The 17,042-nt window shown below is 43.6% G+C and overlaps 3 protein-coding genes across 3 annotated transcripts; 2 read left to right on the top strand and 1 right to left on the bottom strand.

The window, feature by feature from the left end:
* The first annotated feature begins 461 nt into the window (after window positions 1–461).
* gja9a (gap junction protein alpha 9a) lies at window positions 462–2,447 on the top strand. Its single transcript, XM_062398748.1, has 2 exons — window positions 462–608; window positions 825–2,447. Exons 1-2 carry the CDS (start codon window positions 487–489, stop codon window positions 2,302–2,304), a joined length of 1,602 nt encoding a protein of 533 aa, XP_062254732.1. The 5' UTR covers window positions 462–486; the 3' UTR covers window positions 2,305–2,447.
* Window positions 2,448–3,513: 1,066 nt separating this feature from the next.
* On the bottom strand, window positions 3,514–6,367 carry LOC133964583 (c-Myc-binding protein-like). Its single transcript, XM_062398750.1, has 6 exons — window positions 6,246–6,367; window positions 5,157–5,311; window positions 4,545–4,617; window positions 4,277–4,325; window positions 4,009–4,138; window positions 3,514–3,919 (listed from the first exon to the last, which is right to left on the bottom strand). Exons 1-6 carry the CDS (start codon window positions 6,364–6,366, stop codon window positions 3,872–3,874), a joined length of 576 nt encoding a protein of 191 aa, XP_062254734.1. The 5' UTR covers window position 6,367; the 3' UTR covers window positions 3,514–3,871.
* Window positions 6,365–15,936, top strand: rragca (Ras-related GTP binding Ca). Its single transcript, XM_062398749.1, has 7 exons — window positions 6,365–6,547; window positions 9,728–9,931; window positions 10,721–10,920; window positions 12,346–12,460; window positions 12,941–13,083; window positions 13,220–13,368; window positions 14,008–15,936. The coding sequence occupies exons 1-7, from the start codon at window positions 6,365–6,367 to the stop codon at window positions 14,160–14,162; spliced, it is 1,149 nt and encodes a 382-aa protein (XP_062254733.1). The 3' UTR covers window positions 14,163–15,936.
* The last annotated feature ends 1,106 nt before the right edge of the window (window positions 15,937–17,042 follow it).

Genomic DNA, 17,042 nt, shown 5'->3' with positions numbered 1-17,042 from the left:
AGTCCAAATGATGCAGGTAAATTAGGACAGACAGAACAAACAGTCCCGACCTGTTAAGATTGAGGTCAGTACTGGTCCCCCCCCCCCCACCCATCGCTGTGAGGCCATGATCTAAATGCATCAGGAGTTGCCGGTATCGACCTCCTCTGGTCACAGTAGAGTGCTGGTTGGCAGCCTTCCCTGCCAGCAACTGCCCAGTCGCTGCCACTTTGTTTCTGGCAACGCGGCGGCAGAGGCGGGTCACTGAGGTTTTGGTGATGTGCACTGGCTCATGTGGAGGGCGCTAACGATTTTTAAAACTTTTTGGTGACCGCGTCAGGGCTGCATGACCCGAGGAGATTTGAGTCACCACCGGCAGTCTGTCCATGCCGCTGCAAGGTAAATGGAAACGACGCAGAACCCTGGTTTATATAATGTCCCTGCCGAGGGGAATACTTTAATGTGACAGAACTGGACAACAGATGAGACTAGGAAGCTCGACAGCGGATGCACAAGTCCTCTTTCTATTTATTTATCTTTTTGCAAACATGTGACTTTTTACTGCTTTGTGCCTTTTTTCTGCTCAACTTTCCTACTTGTTATTGTTTTTTATTTTCTCCAGTTCTGAGGTACTGTAATTTTTTTTTAAGTTACTTTTTCTGTGGGTTTTTGGTTCTTTTATGCAAAATGGTCTCTTCTCTATTGTGCTTATTTAATCTGAAATGTCTTTGCCGTTCTTCCTGTTACTGAATATCTATTCAATGCATGTAATTGATTCACCAATCAATGAATTTCAATCTGTTTCAGCAGATTTTCTTCTTTAATTATTTCCGTCTTTCTGTCAGTCACAATGGCAGAGTGAAGATGGGGGACTGGAACTTCCTTGGGGGCATTTTGGAGGAGGTGCACATCCACTCCACCATGGTCGGAAAGATCTGGCTCACCATCCTCTTCATCTTTCGCATGCTGGTCCTCGGGGTGGCCGCGGAGGACGTGTGGAACGACGAGCAGGCCGACTTCATATGCAACACCGAGCAGCCCGGGTGCAGGAACGTGTGCTACGACCTCGCTTTCCCGATCTCCCTAATCCGCTACTGGGTGCTGCAGGTCATCTTTGTGTCGGCCCCCTCGCTGGTGTACATGGGCCACGCGCTCTACAGGCTCCGGGCGCTGGAGAAGGCCCGGCAGAAGAAGAAGGTGCTGCTGCGGAGGGAGCTGGAGCTGGTGGATGTGGAGCTGGCAGAGGCCAGGAAGAGGATCGAGCGGGAGATGAAGCAGCTCGATCAGGGGAAGCTCAACAAAGCTCCCCTCAGTGGCTCCCTGCTGCGCACGTACGTGGCTCACGTCGTCACCCGCTCTGTGGTTGAAGTGGCCTTCATGACGGGCCAGTACCTCCTGTACGGCTTCCACCTCTACCCGCTCTTTAAATGTGAGCGGGATCCTTGTCCCAACGCTGTGGACTGTTACGTTTCCAGACCCACAGAGAAAAGTGTCTTCATGGTGTTCATGCAGTGCATCGCTGGCATCTCCCTCTTCCTCAACATCCTGGAGATCGTGCACCTGGGCTACAAGAACGTTAAGAAGGCCGTCCTGGACTTCTACCCTCACTTGAGAGACAACAGAGAGGAGATCGATGACTACTATGTCAACAGGTATAAAAAGGAATCCGTTGTGCAGATGTGCCCCAGTGCCGGCCGCAAGGCCACGATCGCCTCTGCACCCAGTGACTACAACCTCCTGATGGAGAGGATGCAGGGCACCAGCATGTACCCGAACCTCATCAAACCTTCAACTTTTCTACCTCTTCAGGGCGATAAGGCCGCTCAGCAGGACTCAGATGATTGCAGGTGTTCCGCTCAAAGCCCCCCAGGGCACATCTGTACCTCGACTACTAATGAGTCGTGCTCTCCGTGCGGCGACTCCCTGATTAACCCAACACAGGGGGGTAAGGACAATTCACATCTGCCCCCGCAAGGCGAGGAGGAGAGCAGTGAGGGGGGAGGCCCCGACTCTCCGAAGTGCCCACAGATGGCAGCTCTCGCCTCCTCCTTGCCAACCCTGCCCGTCGGCGCGTCAAAGAAACCATGGAAGGCTCGCGGCTCGTTCAAGTGCTTCACCGTGCTGGAGGGTAAAGGCTCTGACACCGATTCATACGGGGGGGTCAAAGCCGGCAGCAGACATCCCTCCACAAAATCGGAGGAGAAACATCCGAGCCGGGCCTCCACCCCAGAGTCGCTGGAGGACTCCAGCTCAGGATCGAGCCACAACCAGAGATCGATGGCGAGTAACACAAGCAGCAAGCGAGCTCCAGATCTGCAAATCTGAACGACTTCATGTAGCGGAAGTTTGCTTGTTTCCATCATGGTCACAGATCAGTGTTATATTTAGACTTTGTCTGTGGAATCAATGGATTTCACAGATCTGTGAACAGCTGTAGAACAGGGGAGGGTCCGGTTACATCTGCTTTTTGTGCTAAAGTTAGAACAATTCAATCCATTGTTTTAAAAACTAATGCATTTATTTATTTTTGAGGGACTTTATTCATGTTTTCTATATTTTTTCCAACTAATTTTGGAATTAACCGGTTTTTGATTGTCACTGACCTTCATGTACCGGTACCAAATTAGCAGGAAAAATAGAAGTGATCATAAATGTTGTTTGTCTCATGCATGATTAGCTACAGTAGGTCTACACTGGGCCATATGTAAATTAGTTATCATACATTTCTTCATGGTAGTCTGACATATAAACATTGTATGATCCATCTGAACTTTTATTCTCTACCGTTAACCTCTAAACCGTTTTTACTTTGGAGAACTGTGACACTGAAAAGTCACATTATTGCAGCAGTGGCATGGAAAACCACTTCTAACCCTGAATAGGCCTTTGGAAGCTGTCTGTCCAATACATGTGCACATTTGAATTATAAAGTCCAACTAAAGAATAGAATATACAGATATTTTGGAGTAAAGATGATTTGTCTGAACTGTAATTGAATCTTATTTCATCTCGAGTTATGTTCGGACGATACATATTAAAGTCGTCTCTCTCTGGAAATATTTGCTATATTTGCCACATTAAGTACAATGTGTTCCTTGTTATCCTGGGTATCAAATGCTATCATGGGATTATCGAGCATATCAATAAGCTGCACACAAATACCTCTGGTTTTCTGTCTTTCTGCTCAATAGCTTTTACTCTGTCCCTGAAATAACTGAAAAGTATTTAATCTGATTAAAGTTGGTAGAAAACCAGATTTGCTCTTCCTTTGTCTCTGTATTAGTGTTAGTCTGTTTTTGATTTCAGTTTGCATCAGTGAACAACATCAAGTAATGAATGTTATGTATATCAGACTTTCTGCAAGTTAGATCAATTTCTAACACGTTCTTGCTCCTTATAACAATTACAGCTAAAACTAGTTAAAACTTTTCATTTGATTAATCGAATTAGTTGATTTGCAGGAAATGACATTCCAGTAAAAGGATCTGATTAAACCACTGCTGTTCAGAAATGAGTCCAATCAATGACACACCCTAAATTACAATACTGTGCTTTATTTTAGAGCTTTTTAGAACAGTTCACTCACAGCAGGCTTTTCAAAATAAAGTTCAAACGGGTCACACACTGTTTGTGCCTCTGAACCATAACTGAAGAAAATATAAACATACTGTCAGCAGTTTACCAAATATTATTTATGGAACCTTTCCAATAGGCCTCTGAAACACTGTAAAAAAGACCAACTTATGTACATGTGGAGAATAAGTCATATTCTAAGATTTACAACAAAAAACCCAAGCAAGGTTACATAAAACTAACATTGGCTGTCTCATGAAAGTGTTGTGTTGTCTTGAAATCTAAAGTGCAGGTATATCAACCAAATCTCTGCTGTGGTCTATTCAGCTGGGGCTCCACCTTCGGCCGCAGCTTCATAGCGCTGCAGCTAGAGACACAAACAAAAGAGATTATCTGCGTTAGGTGCTTTAAAAGGTTTAATGAGCCGAATTGACTTTTTCAAGGCACTGAGCTTACCTTTGTTTTGAGGTCTTTGTTCTCCTCAGCCAGACGTGCACACCTCTGCCTCAGGTCAATCACCTCCTGCTGCAGAGGCTCAGAGTCGGCCGAGGTCTGGCCTACAGCTCCCAGATGCTGCTTCACAAATCTGGAGGTAGCCGGTTAAAGCAGTAATACAACAGCTCAGAGAATCCTGAGGGCGTTCTGAGGGGTTCAACCCACCACCAACCACTGGATAACAGTATATGGGTGTGTCATGAAGAGCCTTGTGTGGTTTAAAGGATACTCCAGAGCATTGCTGGGTCTCTCAGGTTGTTCATACAAAGCCACGAGGACTGAAACCAAACAGAGAGAAAGAGTGAGACCACCAAGACCACATTTTTAGGGGGGGGCTGACTTGTTGTACTTGTTGTGATACCATAACTGACATTTCAAATGTTTGACTGCATTTATCTATGTTCTAATAACTTTTCACTGGTTGGTTTTGTTTTGAGTAACTCCCAAACCAAAGAGTATGTATTGGTAAAGAGGAGAAAAAAGAAACTGGTCCTTACCACTGGTGAGGCTGTCCACAACACCAGCTTTCTCCAAGTACCTGCGGAACTGCTCCCTCTTGGTGTCTGGAGCCTGAAGGAGGACGAGTCACACATTCTATTACCAACTAATAACTCACAGTAAGCTGTCACAACATAATTTAAGTCCACTCTCTATTTTTCACTTCGTAATATAAACTTTTAAGCACAAAAACAATTATAGTTATATAACAATCTCTTTTAAGAACAAAACAAATGTGTTTTACAATTGTGAAACGTGATAATAACATATATGGACTCAATTCCAATCAAGCACTAATTAGTGTCACGTGTTGGACTTAACCCGCGAAGAATTCACGAACCATTTCCCCACATTATCGAGTTTGAATTCTCAATTTAACTTTAAAAATAAGAACTAAATAACTTGATAATTACAGCCTGCAGGAGGAAGTGTTGTCACAAACATGCACAGTTTGTTTGGGGACGTTAGTTAAAGTCTTCAGACACGTGGGAGCTGCGGTCATTGCTCCGAGCTCAGCTGGGTTTGTTATCACTGATCAGCTCCTGCTAACCCACAGGTGTCAGGGCAGTAAACAGTCTGTGAACTCCATGAACGAGACGGAACACACTTACTCTGTAATGCGCCATGATGAGACCAGGTACCCAGTGGACTGTCCTCGTGTAGACACCGCGCTCAGGTTCTAATGTCGCTTCTCTCCCAGGATCAAGAGGCAGAGAGCTTGAAAAGTTCACTTTCGTTTGCCGGTAACGTCTGATGCCTTCAGGTGCTCCTCGGAGAAAACATCAACGTGTCAGACATTAGCCAGCGCCGACCACCGCAGAAGAAAAAGGCGAATGTGATGTTAACATATAACACTGTACTTTTATTTGTACTTTTCCTTAAGAAAAATGTCTGACTACTTCCTCCAACACTATCTATTAGCATTTTATCAATATATATATATCAAAATGCTAATATTATTGATACTTTTTTAATAGCCCAACCCTATATATAACTTTACAATGTATACAAATTTGTTCACACTGTACATATTCTGTTTACACTGTATGTGTTAATTCTTACTCCATTTATATTTTTAACATCTTTCTTATATATCCATTACATTATAATTATTGCAAACGACTTATTATTACTCTAATGTTTATTCCTAACTAGCATATGTAACGTTGTAAATCCGTCCTCTGCGGGACTAATAAAGAATTATCGTATCTTATACACTGTTGTATAAGATAAGATAATTGCTGAAATGTGTACTAATTCTTATGAAATTAAAAAGTCTCAAATGAACTCTCGTGGATTTATGGCGCCATCTGCTGCCAAAGCCACAAACAACCCACTTTCTTTTTGCTTTGTTTTATACAATTTTGATGAAATATTAAATTATTCCACAGCCAAATATAAACGAGACTATCGTATATTATCCTTTAATAAACCAGAATAGCATTTAAAATCACTTTAAAGATCGCGTCCGCGCTCCCGATTCGGGTGATAGGTCACAAAACAAGTCCGAGCACGAGTCAGGTGACCGCGATGAGCCTCGGCGGAGCGACGGGTGCCACCAACCAATCGCAACGCGGATTGTAACGCGGGCGGCCAATCGGAGTGAAAGGGGGCGGGAGCGAAGGGGCGAGGGAGAGGAAATCCTGAGGAAATGTGTGGGATCACGCTCCGTGTTTCCAAGTAGCCGGATCTTTATTTACTCTTCGTTTTTCCTCCACCTGGCGACGGTTCGCGGCGCACGACGTCCGTCTCGTCCGACTCCAGGGCTGCGGCACACAGGGGGGGTGGGGATCCAGGGGGGAAGCGGGCTACAGAAAACATGTCGATCCAGTACGATGTGGAACAGCTGGCTGACAGCTACGGGGTTGCGGACTCGTTCCCCAAAGATTTCGGCTACGGCGAGGAGGAGGCCGACATCGAGGACAGCCCGGCGCCGTCCGACAGCAAGCCCCGGATCCTGCTCATGGGTCTGCGGAGGAGCGGGAAGTCCTCCATACAGAAGGTAGGGGGAGAGAGAGAGAGAGACAGAGCGGGGGAGAGAGCGCCTTCCCCCCGCCGCTTCACGTCGGCTGGGACGCTAGCCCCCCAAGAGCTAGCTTAAGTTTAGCATGTCGCTCGTGGTGCTAGCTGCCCGCAAGAAGGGGGACTCGCGTGGGTTTAAAGCAGCGCTCTCCTGGAAGCTAGCCGCCAGTTAGGCACCTAGCTTGTAGCAGGGACTTGTGGACGTGGGGTGTTGGGTGCAGAGCATGTGACTGTCTGGTAACCGACCTGTCCAACATGATTTACGAGCGAGTCACCCAGCTGTGAGGTGCGATGCGCGGCTCACATGACTCCCAGCGACCACACCTTCGCTCCTGCGACTCACAACACTGTGTTTGTTACATCCGTGCAGCACCTGCACGTTGTGCTTTAGCCTCTTCCTCCCCGGTCGTGGCTGTGATCTACGAACTCTTTGTGGGGGGGAGGCAGGGGTTCTGAAGTCATAAGGCCCGTCACCTACCACCTAACCTCTCTGCAGTAAATATACATGTGTGTATATATATATATATACCTTGTCCAGGCGTCCAAAGTCCAGATTAAAGGTTCAGGGTGTAGAATTTAGTGACATCTAGTGGAGAAGATGCATGTTGCAGCAGGTATTTACCTCAGCCTCAACCTCAACCTTCCAAACATGACAGAGAACCTGGTGTAACCATCAGTTGTCATAAAAACTCAAAAGGTGTTTAGTTTGTCCAGTCTGGGCTACTGTAAAAGAAACAACATGGCAACATCCATAGAAAGGAGCTACTCCTGATGTAAATATAAAGTATTTAAATATACAGGGGCCTTTCTTGGGTATAGAAAACAACTAGACTAGGATTATGTAATATTCACTTTCTGCCAAATCCTAAACACTGGATCTTTTCAAGGGCTTCACATTTAGTTCCCTAACTAGTGTTTTGGTTTTGTATTTACCATAATCTTACAGGCTATGTTAGTCTAATACACAAATCTGTATTTATATCTGGCTTTAATACTCTGACTCTTTAATATTTGACACTACTTGTGTCTTATACTTCAAATATCTGATTGGTCAGTGTCTGTTAGCAAATACTTCTTAACAGGTACAGGTATGTAGTAGTTCTGGTTGCTCAACTTTCATTACACTGCAGTGAACTTATTCTTGACTCATTTTGACCTTTAATTATTCTTATGCTCTTGTGTTTTGTGTGATACTGGAGGCCTAAATTTCCCTCGGGATGAATAAAGTATGTAATCTATCTATATGTAAAATATCCTTCCATATTGCACCTTCAGTCCTGAACCCACAGATATTCCCTTCACTGCAAAGTAAGAAGTAAATTAGTAAACCCTCACACAGGGGAAGCTGCAACCATCATTAGCATTTTTTATTGTAGATTTAATATTGTAAATTGATCTGTTCACAAATTACCTGCAGATAATTGTTCTGTCATTCTGTAGCTTTGGATCAACTTCCCCTCAGAAAAGTTTCGAACTCTACAGATATGCAACTCGTCTCATATCAGCCTTCACATTATGAATGGTTTTTGTTCTCCATTGAGCTTAATGTTGTATTTCATAGAAGTGTAATAGATGGTTTATGACTATGTTCGTGGAGGGGATCTCTGTTTTTCCACAGTTTAATTCAAAACAGTGTTCATGAGAGTATATTTAACAAGAACACAAAGTAAACAAAAAATGATAATGTTAGTTAAACTGGGCTTTGACACAGGACATGCTCATAACATAAGCCTTAGTGAATATCATACTTTAGTAGGAGATAACACTTTTTCAGTTAATCAAATAAATAAAACTCGCTGACGTGCTGTGGACCTGGGGTTTGTAGGGACCCTCGAGGCTGTTGCCCACTTTAATCTAGTTGTTCCTACAGCAAGGTTATCTGTCTCCATCATATTCCTCAAGCCTGCCACTTTCAGACTGGCACTGTGTTTTGAATAATAGATGAGATGCAGTTGTTCCCTCTATGGTATTTGATTATTCATGTTAAAATTCAAGGGGGGACAAGTAGAATCAGGTTGGGTATATCGTGCCAGGAGCCACGCGCCGCTGGGAGGAAATAAACTTTCCCTGTGCTGAGGTGCACACGTACACACGTCTTTCAGTAATCCACACAGGTTCAAGTCCCTGATTAACGTTCGCCTGTTAGCCTCCTGTACGGCCTGAAAAACATGTGATTTGACTTTTTTTCTGGTTCGTTGACCTGTGACCTCAGTGGACCACACACAGTTTCACAATGGCAGTGGTGGAGAGAAGGATTGTAAGTCCTCCACTGTAACCCAGTTTATTTTCTAACTGTACCCGATGAACCAAGTCCTTGATCAGACCCGAAGTACACTTCTCTTTACTGCTGCAGCTTCGACGTACACTTTGTGAACGGATGCCACAGAAAACTGCTGAATGTAGAGTGACATGTTGCATCAGACCACTGAGTGTGCAATGTATTGCACTTTTCCCTCATGCTCTTCGTATGATGTCTAAAGTCACTGTCAGCATAAAATATGACAACCCAAACAATATCATATTTTTTAACTCAGGCAATTTTGTAAGACAGCTTATTCTAAGACCCTCAGCTAAACTGTATCAGATTCTGTGTAACTAGTGAAGAAAACCCTGAAAAGCACGTAAATAAAAGACTAGACATGTTGTTTCATAATTAAGAGGAAATGGAGATGTAACAATTTTTAAAGACTCCACCATTTTAACACAAACAGTAATTTAACAGACATTTAAGAAAATCCAGAAGCCAAAAAGCTGGCAGGAGATTATACACTGAACAGGCTGCGCTGCTTATCTGCTGACTCAGAACCATTACAGCCATTCACCTTAGAATACATGGGGGTGAGGAGAATTTCCAGTCCATTAAGATAAGTCTCTTGGCTGTGATCAACCCGAGCACAACAAGCGGTTATATGACTGTAAGTAGGCACTGAAATCTCATTTAGAAATCAAAGTGAAAATAGAAAAAACTGAAAGCAAAAAGGCTTCTGAACTTTGCTAAAGCTTTAACTGGGATTTGGAAAACTGGCTATGAAACAAAAGTATTTAAAGTGTATATATGCAACAACTAGGTTTTTGTTATGTCTCTGGAATCAAATCTCAGGGTCAAATCATCTACATTCATTGTACTCAAAGATCAACTCAAACCCGTCTCTCATTTCAGGTGGTTTTCCACAAGATGTCTCCCAACGAGACCTTGTTTCTGGAGAGCACCAACAAGATCTACAAGGACGACATCTCAAGCAGCTCCTTCGTCAACTTCCAGATCTGGGACTTCCCGGGCCAGGTGGACTTCTTCGACCCCACCTTCGACTACGAGATGATCTTCAGAGGCACGGGGGCTTTGATATTTGTCATCGATGCTCAGGTGAATAACAAGAACATTATATCTCGCTATGGTAAAATAAGTTAAAAAAAACATCCTGGATTCTTCCTTCCTGACACCAAATCCTTCCAGCAAGTTTCGTCGTAATCTGTGAGAGAGAGAGAGAGAGAGAGAGAGACACTGTGTCATGTTACAAATAAGCTGACTCGTCTTTTCTTGTGGGCAGTGACTCGACACATTATTTCATCTGGCAATATTCTGACTTCTCTTTTACTCACAGACACACACACACACACTGAAATAAAAAATAATTTCGTGGTCCCTGATTGTTAATATGAGGCAAAGCACAATGGGGGGGGGGGCGAAATGAGCTCTGTGATTAGCAGCCGGAATGGAAGACTTTGACGAGCTCTGGCTTTTGAACCGATGCTCTTCACGTGACTGTAAGTGCTTTCAAGAAGTCATCTCAGTGAGGATGTGTGCCACAGCTGATCTGATTGCAGGCTTTATCTGCTCTCAGGGAGGTGCATCAGATTCAGTTTGCTCCAGCAGTTGGTCACACAGTGATATCTGACGAGGACTGTTTTTTTGGAAGACAATGCAGTGGCACATTTCCTCATACCTGGTTTAGAAGAGATGAGGATTTTTTGTCCTGATGCAACAGATAATTACTAACATGGGCTCAGCTCACTGAAGGTTGTGTAGTCATTTAGTACTAGAGACTAAAACCTGGAAGTTTAGAATTGTGTGATGCATTTATGGGCCGTTGTATCATTCAGTTTCTATCACATGCACTTTTTGTGTATTAACATATTACCTTCTTCCTCTCAGGATGACTACGTGGAGGCTCTGGGTCGCCTTCACCTCACAGTGTCTCGGGCCTACCGAGTAAATCCAGAGATTAACTTCGAGGTGTTTATCCACAAAGTGGACGGACTCTCAGACGATCACAAGATCGAGACCCAGAGAGACATCCACCAGAGAGCCAATGACGATCTGGCCGACGCAAGCTTAGAGAAGCTACATCTCAGGTGACTCCTGTTTTTTATTTCACTAACTTTGCAGGCTCACCATGGTATACAGAGGTTATTGAAGACGTTTGTTCTTGCAGAGTTGAAAATGCTCCCTTGTATCAAACTCTGCAGTGATCACAGACACAAAAATATCTACATGGGAGTTGGATTGTCTTAATAATATAGTAATAAGAAGTTTTAGAGCTGTTGTCCTATCTGTATTTCCATACTTTTGCAGACACAACCACGATGCATAACATAAAGCTTCCCTCAGGATCCCTGGCATTTGGCGTTGATGCTAATTCTCTCTGTTACATATACAGTAGCTTGTGCATGTACATAGTCTGCATACTCTTGCTGTTTGTGTGAGATTCCTCTTTGACGTTCTAATGAAGAAACGCTGACCTGTGGTTCAGACACCGGAGCTGGTTTGGTTCAAGCAGACATACGGAAATCTGAAGTAAACTCAGTCTGTGGGTTCAAGTTCCCTTATGTCCCTTTTACCTTTGCTCTTGTGGGAGATTTAATGATTGGTTTGTTGCTTTGTGAGGAAGACACACTTTTACTGCGTCATGTGACCTGAGGAGGTTGAGTGAAAATAAAGCTGGAAGAATAACCACTAAGTTCCAAGGAAAAAATTATGTAAGCACCAATATGATACTTGTTTTAATTACTAGTGTTTTTTGTATCTGTCCAAAAATCCCACAGCTGATGTTCCAATGTCTCCAATTTAGTGTCCAGATGTCACACGTGTCCTGACCTGTCACTACAGACAAGATGCCTCAAACATATATTTTAAAAAGCAATTTGAAAATGTCTGCTTGGGCTCTCGTGATAAAAATCCAAATGACTTATCGACTGCAGCCTTTGCCCTGAAAGTAAAAATGTGTTGTGCACCACATTAATCCGTCTGTCCTGGCTGAGCTGGGTCAGACCTGCAGCAGCTTGGTTGACGATGTTGAAGCTCTGCTGGCTCGGGCCGGGCTGCGTTTTATGGGAGGTGAGATCGCTGTTTATTCCGGTTGGACAGCCGTAGATTATAAAGTGGAGCTGAGACGGCTTTTATTCTTTTCCTCTGCTGCTCCCTTCACTGTAAGTCTTTGTAAAGTTGAGCTCCTGCCAAGTGTTTGCAGACGGGTTCATTTGGCTGAAGCCGCTGGTTTTCTCAGACACTGACCTTTTATTTATATAACTGATCACATAACTCATGGGTGTGCAGTTTCACTAAAGTCATGATGACTATTTTATTTTAAATCTTGTGATTTTATGTCTGAATTAGATGCTTTGATTCACACTTCTTCTCTTCTGTCCAGCATCAGTTTCCCTTGTGATCTTATGACTCTGTAACTGTACCTGCTTTTCACGTGCTTCTTTTAAAGGAAGTAAGACGTGTTTCCTCCTCGTAGCTGCGTATTCACTTCCCGTTTTCTTCTCCCCATTCAGCTTTTACTTGACGAGTATTTACGACCACTCGATCTTTGAGGCCTTCAGCAAAGTGGTGCAGAAGCTCATCCCTCAGCTCCCGACTCTGGAGAACCTCCTAAACATCTTCATTTCTGTGAGTAGACGACGGCGAGCTGCCGATCAGTAAATCGCCTCAGTGGGTTCGTCACTGTGATGTACATGAAGCCGACTGACTCTGAGTCAGTGCCAGCCCTGATGACACGTCATGGTTGGCAGTTCCTCCGATGCCTTTACTGAATTTTCAGATTGTGTTTGAGCCCTGCCCCGGGATTGAAACACTGATCACACACTCACTTACTCACAGACGCAGACACACGCACACATACACACACACCTGCACTGCTTCCGAGTCAGTTATTCTGGAACTTTTCCTGCCAGCTTTACATTCATTGGATTTAGTTGTAAATAATTTAAGGAATAATTTTCAGATGTTTTGACAGATGTTTTATAGATAGTGTTGTGTTTTTTTTTTTTACCACAATAAAAACTTACTTAAACTCTTCCTCGCTGTCTCTCACCCTCTTATTTCTCCTCCTCCTCTCTCTCTCTGTCATCGGATGTTTCTCTCTGACAGAATTCAGGGATAGAAAAGGCCTTTCTGTTTGATGTGGTCAGTAAGATCTACATCGCCACAGACAGCTCCCCCGTCGACATGCAGTCCTATGAGCTCTGCTGTGACATGATCGATGTGGTCATCGACGTCTCCTGCATCTATGGGTAAAACAATTTACACACATGTTCGATCTACTCTCCCGGTGTAATCTGCTTTAAAGACATTTTAACATATGCATTGTTTATCCACATTCATTCATTGATAGCAAGCTGACATTTGTGTTTTGTTGGCCCCTCCTAGCCTGAGGGAGGACGGCAGCGGCAGTGCGTACGACAAAGAGTCGATGGCCATCATCAAGCTCAACAACACCACTGTGCTGTACCTGAAAGAGGTCACCAAGTTCCTGGCCCTCGTCTGCATCCTGAGAGAAGAAAGCTTCGAGCGCAAAGGTCAGAGTCGAGACATCTGAGCAGATCCTCCACTGCTTGTTAGGTCAATGATGAAGTAGACTGAGTAGCAGTCCACTTAGCATAGCATAGCAGAATGTATGCAGGGTGTGTGAAGTCAAAACAACGACAACTTTAAATCTAATGTGTTGTTTTTAAATGCATCAAAAGGAAAATCCCGATCATGATGTTAAGGGAACTTTCAGGAGAAACAACAAAACAATGCAGATCATCAAATCATAATCTCCTTTGCGGAAGAATTATAGGTTGGAGTTTTTCAATAATATCAAAAAGAATCACTGGATCGGCCCCTTTGTCCAGATCGGAAACAGTATGGTTATTTCTTGACCTGTGTTCCCTCCTTTCACAAATTTTCTCAGAAAATCTATTCAGTAGTTGTTGAGTAATCCTGCAGACAAACAAACAAACAGGTGAAAACATGAACCCTGGAGATAATGAGGTAATGATAGTGTTTGAAATGTTATCTTTTTTGCTTGAGACCTAGTTAAACAGATGTTCAGCTGTATCCAAATTTAAATTCTATCTGATTTTGGACAAATTTGGATTGCTCATATTATAACGCAGTAATTCCCCATGTCATGAAAAGAGTTTAACACAGTTTTATCTTCCTTCCCTCCTCAGGATTGATAGACTACAACTTCCACTGTTTCCGAAAGGCCATCCATGAAGTGTTCGAGGTCGGCGTTTCCACCGGGCGTCCAGTGGGCTCCCAGGCTGTGGGCTCACCCTGCAATAAGGCCGTCGCATTGAACGGCACGCCGCGCAACACTGTCTAGACACTGATGCGAAATATATACAAAAAAAACAAAAAGACTCAAAAAGAGGGTAGAGGAGAAGGAAAGACGAGCAAAGGGCCAGGGAGCATGTAGAGGAGAGACTACTGGACTGAGGCTCCCTGGTGCGCCAATCACAATCCCTTTCTCCCAGCCCCCCCGAAGCACTGAGAGACGGCTGGAGACCAGAGAGTGTGGCAGCAGCAGCACCGGATCACTGACAGGTCAGACCTCCCCTGTTGGAAAGAGGGAAGAGGAAGTCGGGCGATCGGCTTTCAGGAAAAACCGCCGGCTGTGAGGAAGTCGACAGAGTGAAACTGCCCCGGGACAGAAATGAAAACGGTTGCTCGCCCGCTCTCTCGCTCGCCCTCTCTGAATTTCCCTGAAGCGGTCACAGACTGTGACATTTAGCTGCTGGTCTCTACGAACAATGTGAGGAGGGAAAACAAACCCCTTGTCGTAGCCTCTTGCTATGGACGAGCTGTGATGACGCCGATCTGTCTCGTAATGAACACACACACACACACACACACACATCCCGCCCCCCCACCCCACCCGACCACTTCTGTGCTGATTTAAAACAAAAAAAATGGAAACGAAAGGAACAAGATGGTGAATGTGACCTGCTAGTCCTCCTAACCCACACATGTTCAGAGATGGCCTTATGTAGACGAAGCTTGACCGCAGTGCAAGCTTCCTGTCTCCACCACTCACCTCACCCTACCTGTATGCTGCCCAAAACTCGCTCTTTGGTTTCACACGTGAAGGGAAAAGAAGATTCTGTGAGCAGACTGAAAAGGGATTGTGCTGTCGATTTAACTAACTTAGTCTTTTGTGTGCGAATGTTGATCTGTGTGTGTGTGTTTGGTTGTGCGTGCGTGTGCGTCAATGAAAGGTCTCGATTAGGTCTTCGATTCCCAGACTGGGCTCCTTGTTTGTACGGTTGAAGAACTGAGTATTCGTCCTTCTGCTCGATAACAGCAGCTTAGCCTAGTTACACTCTCTTCAATCAGTGGAAGTAACTTTTCTCTTTGTGCTTCAGTGAAAATCAAAATACTTGATTGGCTCCCGGGTGAGTTCTGCTTGAAATTTGGACAAGTCTTTGCAAAAGCACTGCCACCATAAACAAATGATTCCCGAAAAATTGATGAAATAAAAATAAAGCATCATGATTAAACTATATTTTTTTTGCCATCTAAAGTAGATGTATTGGGTCGGGGCTGATGTGCAGGACTGACGGAGGCACTCACGCTCCAAATCGACGTGTTCATGATATTAACCAGTTGAAAGTTGCATGTTTTTTGTTTTTTCCACCTTCAGCTCCACTCAAAATGATTAACCTAAGTTCTGTGTTCAGTTTGGCTCTGATCAGGAGGACTGACAGAAAGACAAAATGTCCCAAGCATGCATCCGTCAGTGTGTTGTCCTTAAACACAGCTTATTGTCATTATTATTCAAAGGTGAGAAACTAATCATGACATACCAGGGAGGACAATAAAGGAATCTAATTTACTTTGGCCATGTAAGATGTTCATGGCCTCATCACAAACAAACTACAGAAAGTTGACTCACAAATGTTGTGTAGAAAGACTTTGCTGAGTGAATCTGAGCAGTGTTTTGTTTATTACTCTTCTTCATTAAGGGCCCAGAGATCTTCTCAACCTTGTCATTTATCGGTCACCTGAAAATAAAACACGTGCACATCAGAAGCTTGATGGATGATTGATTTCCTGTATTGTGAGCTATCCTGTGTGAAATAAATGAAATTTTAAATTTTGGTTTGTTCTTGTAATTAAGCTGGAAGTCAATTTTTTTTTTATAGCATCCTTTAAAAAGAGCAGAAAAATGAATTGTTTTTGTTTGGTAATCTACTGCAAAGTATCATACTAACACAAGATGGTGCTGCAGGACTGCTCAACAGATACCTTGATTGTACTTCAGTCGTTTACCTCTGCAAAATCAATAACTGTTACAAATGTTGATTCTTGTTGGATTTGTGGAAGGAGAATAACATTAGCTGATCCTGCATGGTGAATTATACAGCCTGGTGGACATTAAAATATAACCAGCAAGCAGAAGAGAGAATAACTGTTTCATTAACCGGGTCTGCAGGGGAACGTTTATTACTCTGCATCACCTCTAATTTATAAAGAAGTCAAGTTCAAGGCCACCGGATATTTACCTTCTCCTGAGTGGTCTTGGTTTAGCATGGTCAGCAGGATAACTCCAAAACTATTGAAGTTGATGGAATTTATTCCCAGCATATGTGTGTGTGAAATTTGGTTCAGATTAACTGAATTTTGAAGGGCCTTGTTGGTGGTAGACACACTACTGAGCGACACTGGTTTACAAAGAAGTCAAGTTCATGTATACTGGATATTTTCAAAGGGTAAATAGTTGAATTTACCTTTTTTTTACTCTTGCTAATTTGCTGAAAAACAATGTATTTACAGTGATTTTCCCGGCCAGACCGCTGTCAGTTTACTTGAGTTTGTTGTTGTTGATGTGGCACCATAATGAGTCAGAATGGAGAGGTGGGGAAAAAAGAGAGAAAGAACCCCCGCGCTCTGGTTTAGTGGATATAAAAGAAGCTCAGTGAAAAGCTTGGCCATGCAAGTTATTCACCAGTTAAGTTAAATAAGCCTCACAGCCACTGTCACGACCCATTATAAGGGGAGCAGGCGAGACAGCTAAACACCACTTCCACACAATTTAGATGCAATAAAACACTGACAGCTTTTTTTATCCACTTCATTAAGCCAGTAATTTCTTATAAAAATCTCCCGCATTAATCCTGGTGATGGTTTCCCTGCGGTTCCTTAAGCTCTCCTCCAACCTTATCCGCCGTGCTTTGATGCTTACTCAAATAGGCGCTAATTTGAG

Source organism: Platichthys flesus, chromosome 11 (assembly GCF_949316205.1).
Source record: "Platichthys flesus chromosome 11, fPlaFle2.1, whole genome shotgun sequence".
Classification (NCBI taxonomy): domain Eukaryota; kingdom Metazoa; phylum Chordata; class Actinopteri; order Pleuronectiformes; family Pleuronectidae; genus Platichthys; species Platichthys flesus.
This window is presented reverse-complemented; position numbering and strand designations above follow the sequence as displayed.

Excerpts from the sequence above, each read along its gene's own strand:
- rragca (XM_062398749.1), top strand. The coding sequence starts at position 6,365 with ATGTCGATCCAGTACGATGTGGAACAGCTGGCTGACAGCTACGGGGTT. Across the intron at positions 10,921-12,345 it reads TTAGAGAAGCTACATCTCAG|CTTTTACTTGACGAGTATTT; the intron begins GTGACTCCTGTT and ends CTCCCCATTCAG. Across the intron at positions 13,369-14,007 it reads AGAAAGCTTCGAGCGCAAAG|GATTGATAGACTACAACTTC; the intron begins GTCAGAGTCGAG and ends TTCCCTCCTCAG.
- LOC133964583 (XM_062398750.1), bottom strand. The coding sequence starts at position 6,366 with ATGTTTTCTGTAGCCCGCTTCCCCCCTGGATCCCCACCCCCCCTGTGT. Across the intron at positions 4,618-5,156 it reads TCATCATGGCGCATTACAGA|GCTCCAGACACCAAGAGGGA; the intron begins GTAAGTGTGTTC and ends GTCCTCCTTCAG. Across the intron at positions 4,139-4,276 it reads AGACCCAGCAATGCTCTGGA|ATTTGTGAAGCAGCATCTGG; the intron begins GTATCCTTTAAA and ends GGCTACCTCCAG.
- gja9a (XM_062398748.1), top strand. The coding sequence starts at position 487 with ATGCACAAGTCCTCTTTCTATTTATTTATCTTTTTGCAAACATGTGAC. Across the intron at positions 609-824 it reads TTATTTTCTCCAGTTCTGAG|TCACAATGGCAGAGTGAAGA; the intron begins GTACTGTAATTT and ends TCTTTCTGTCAG.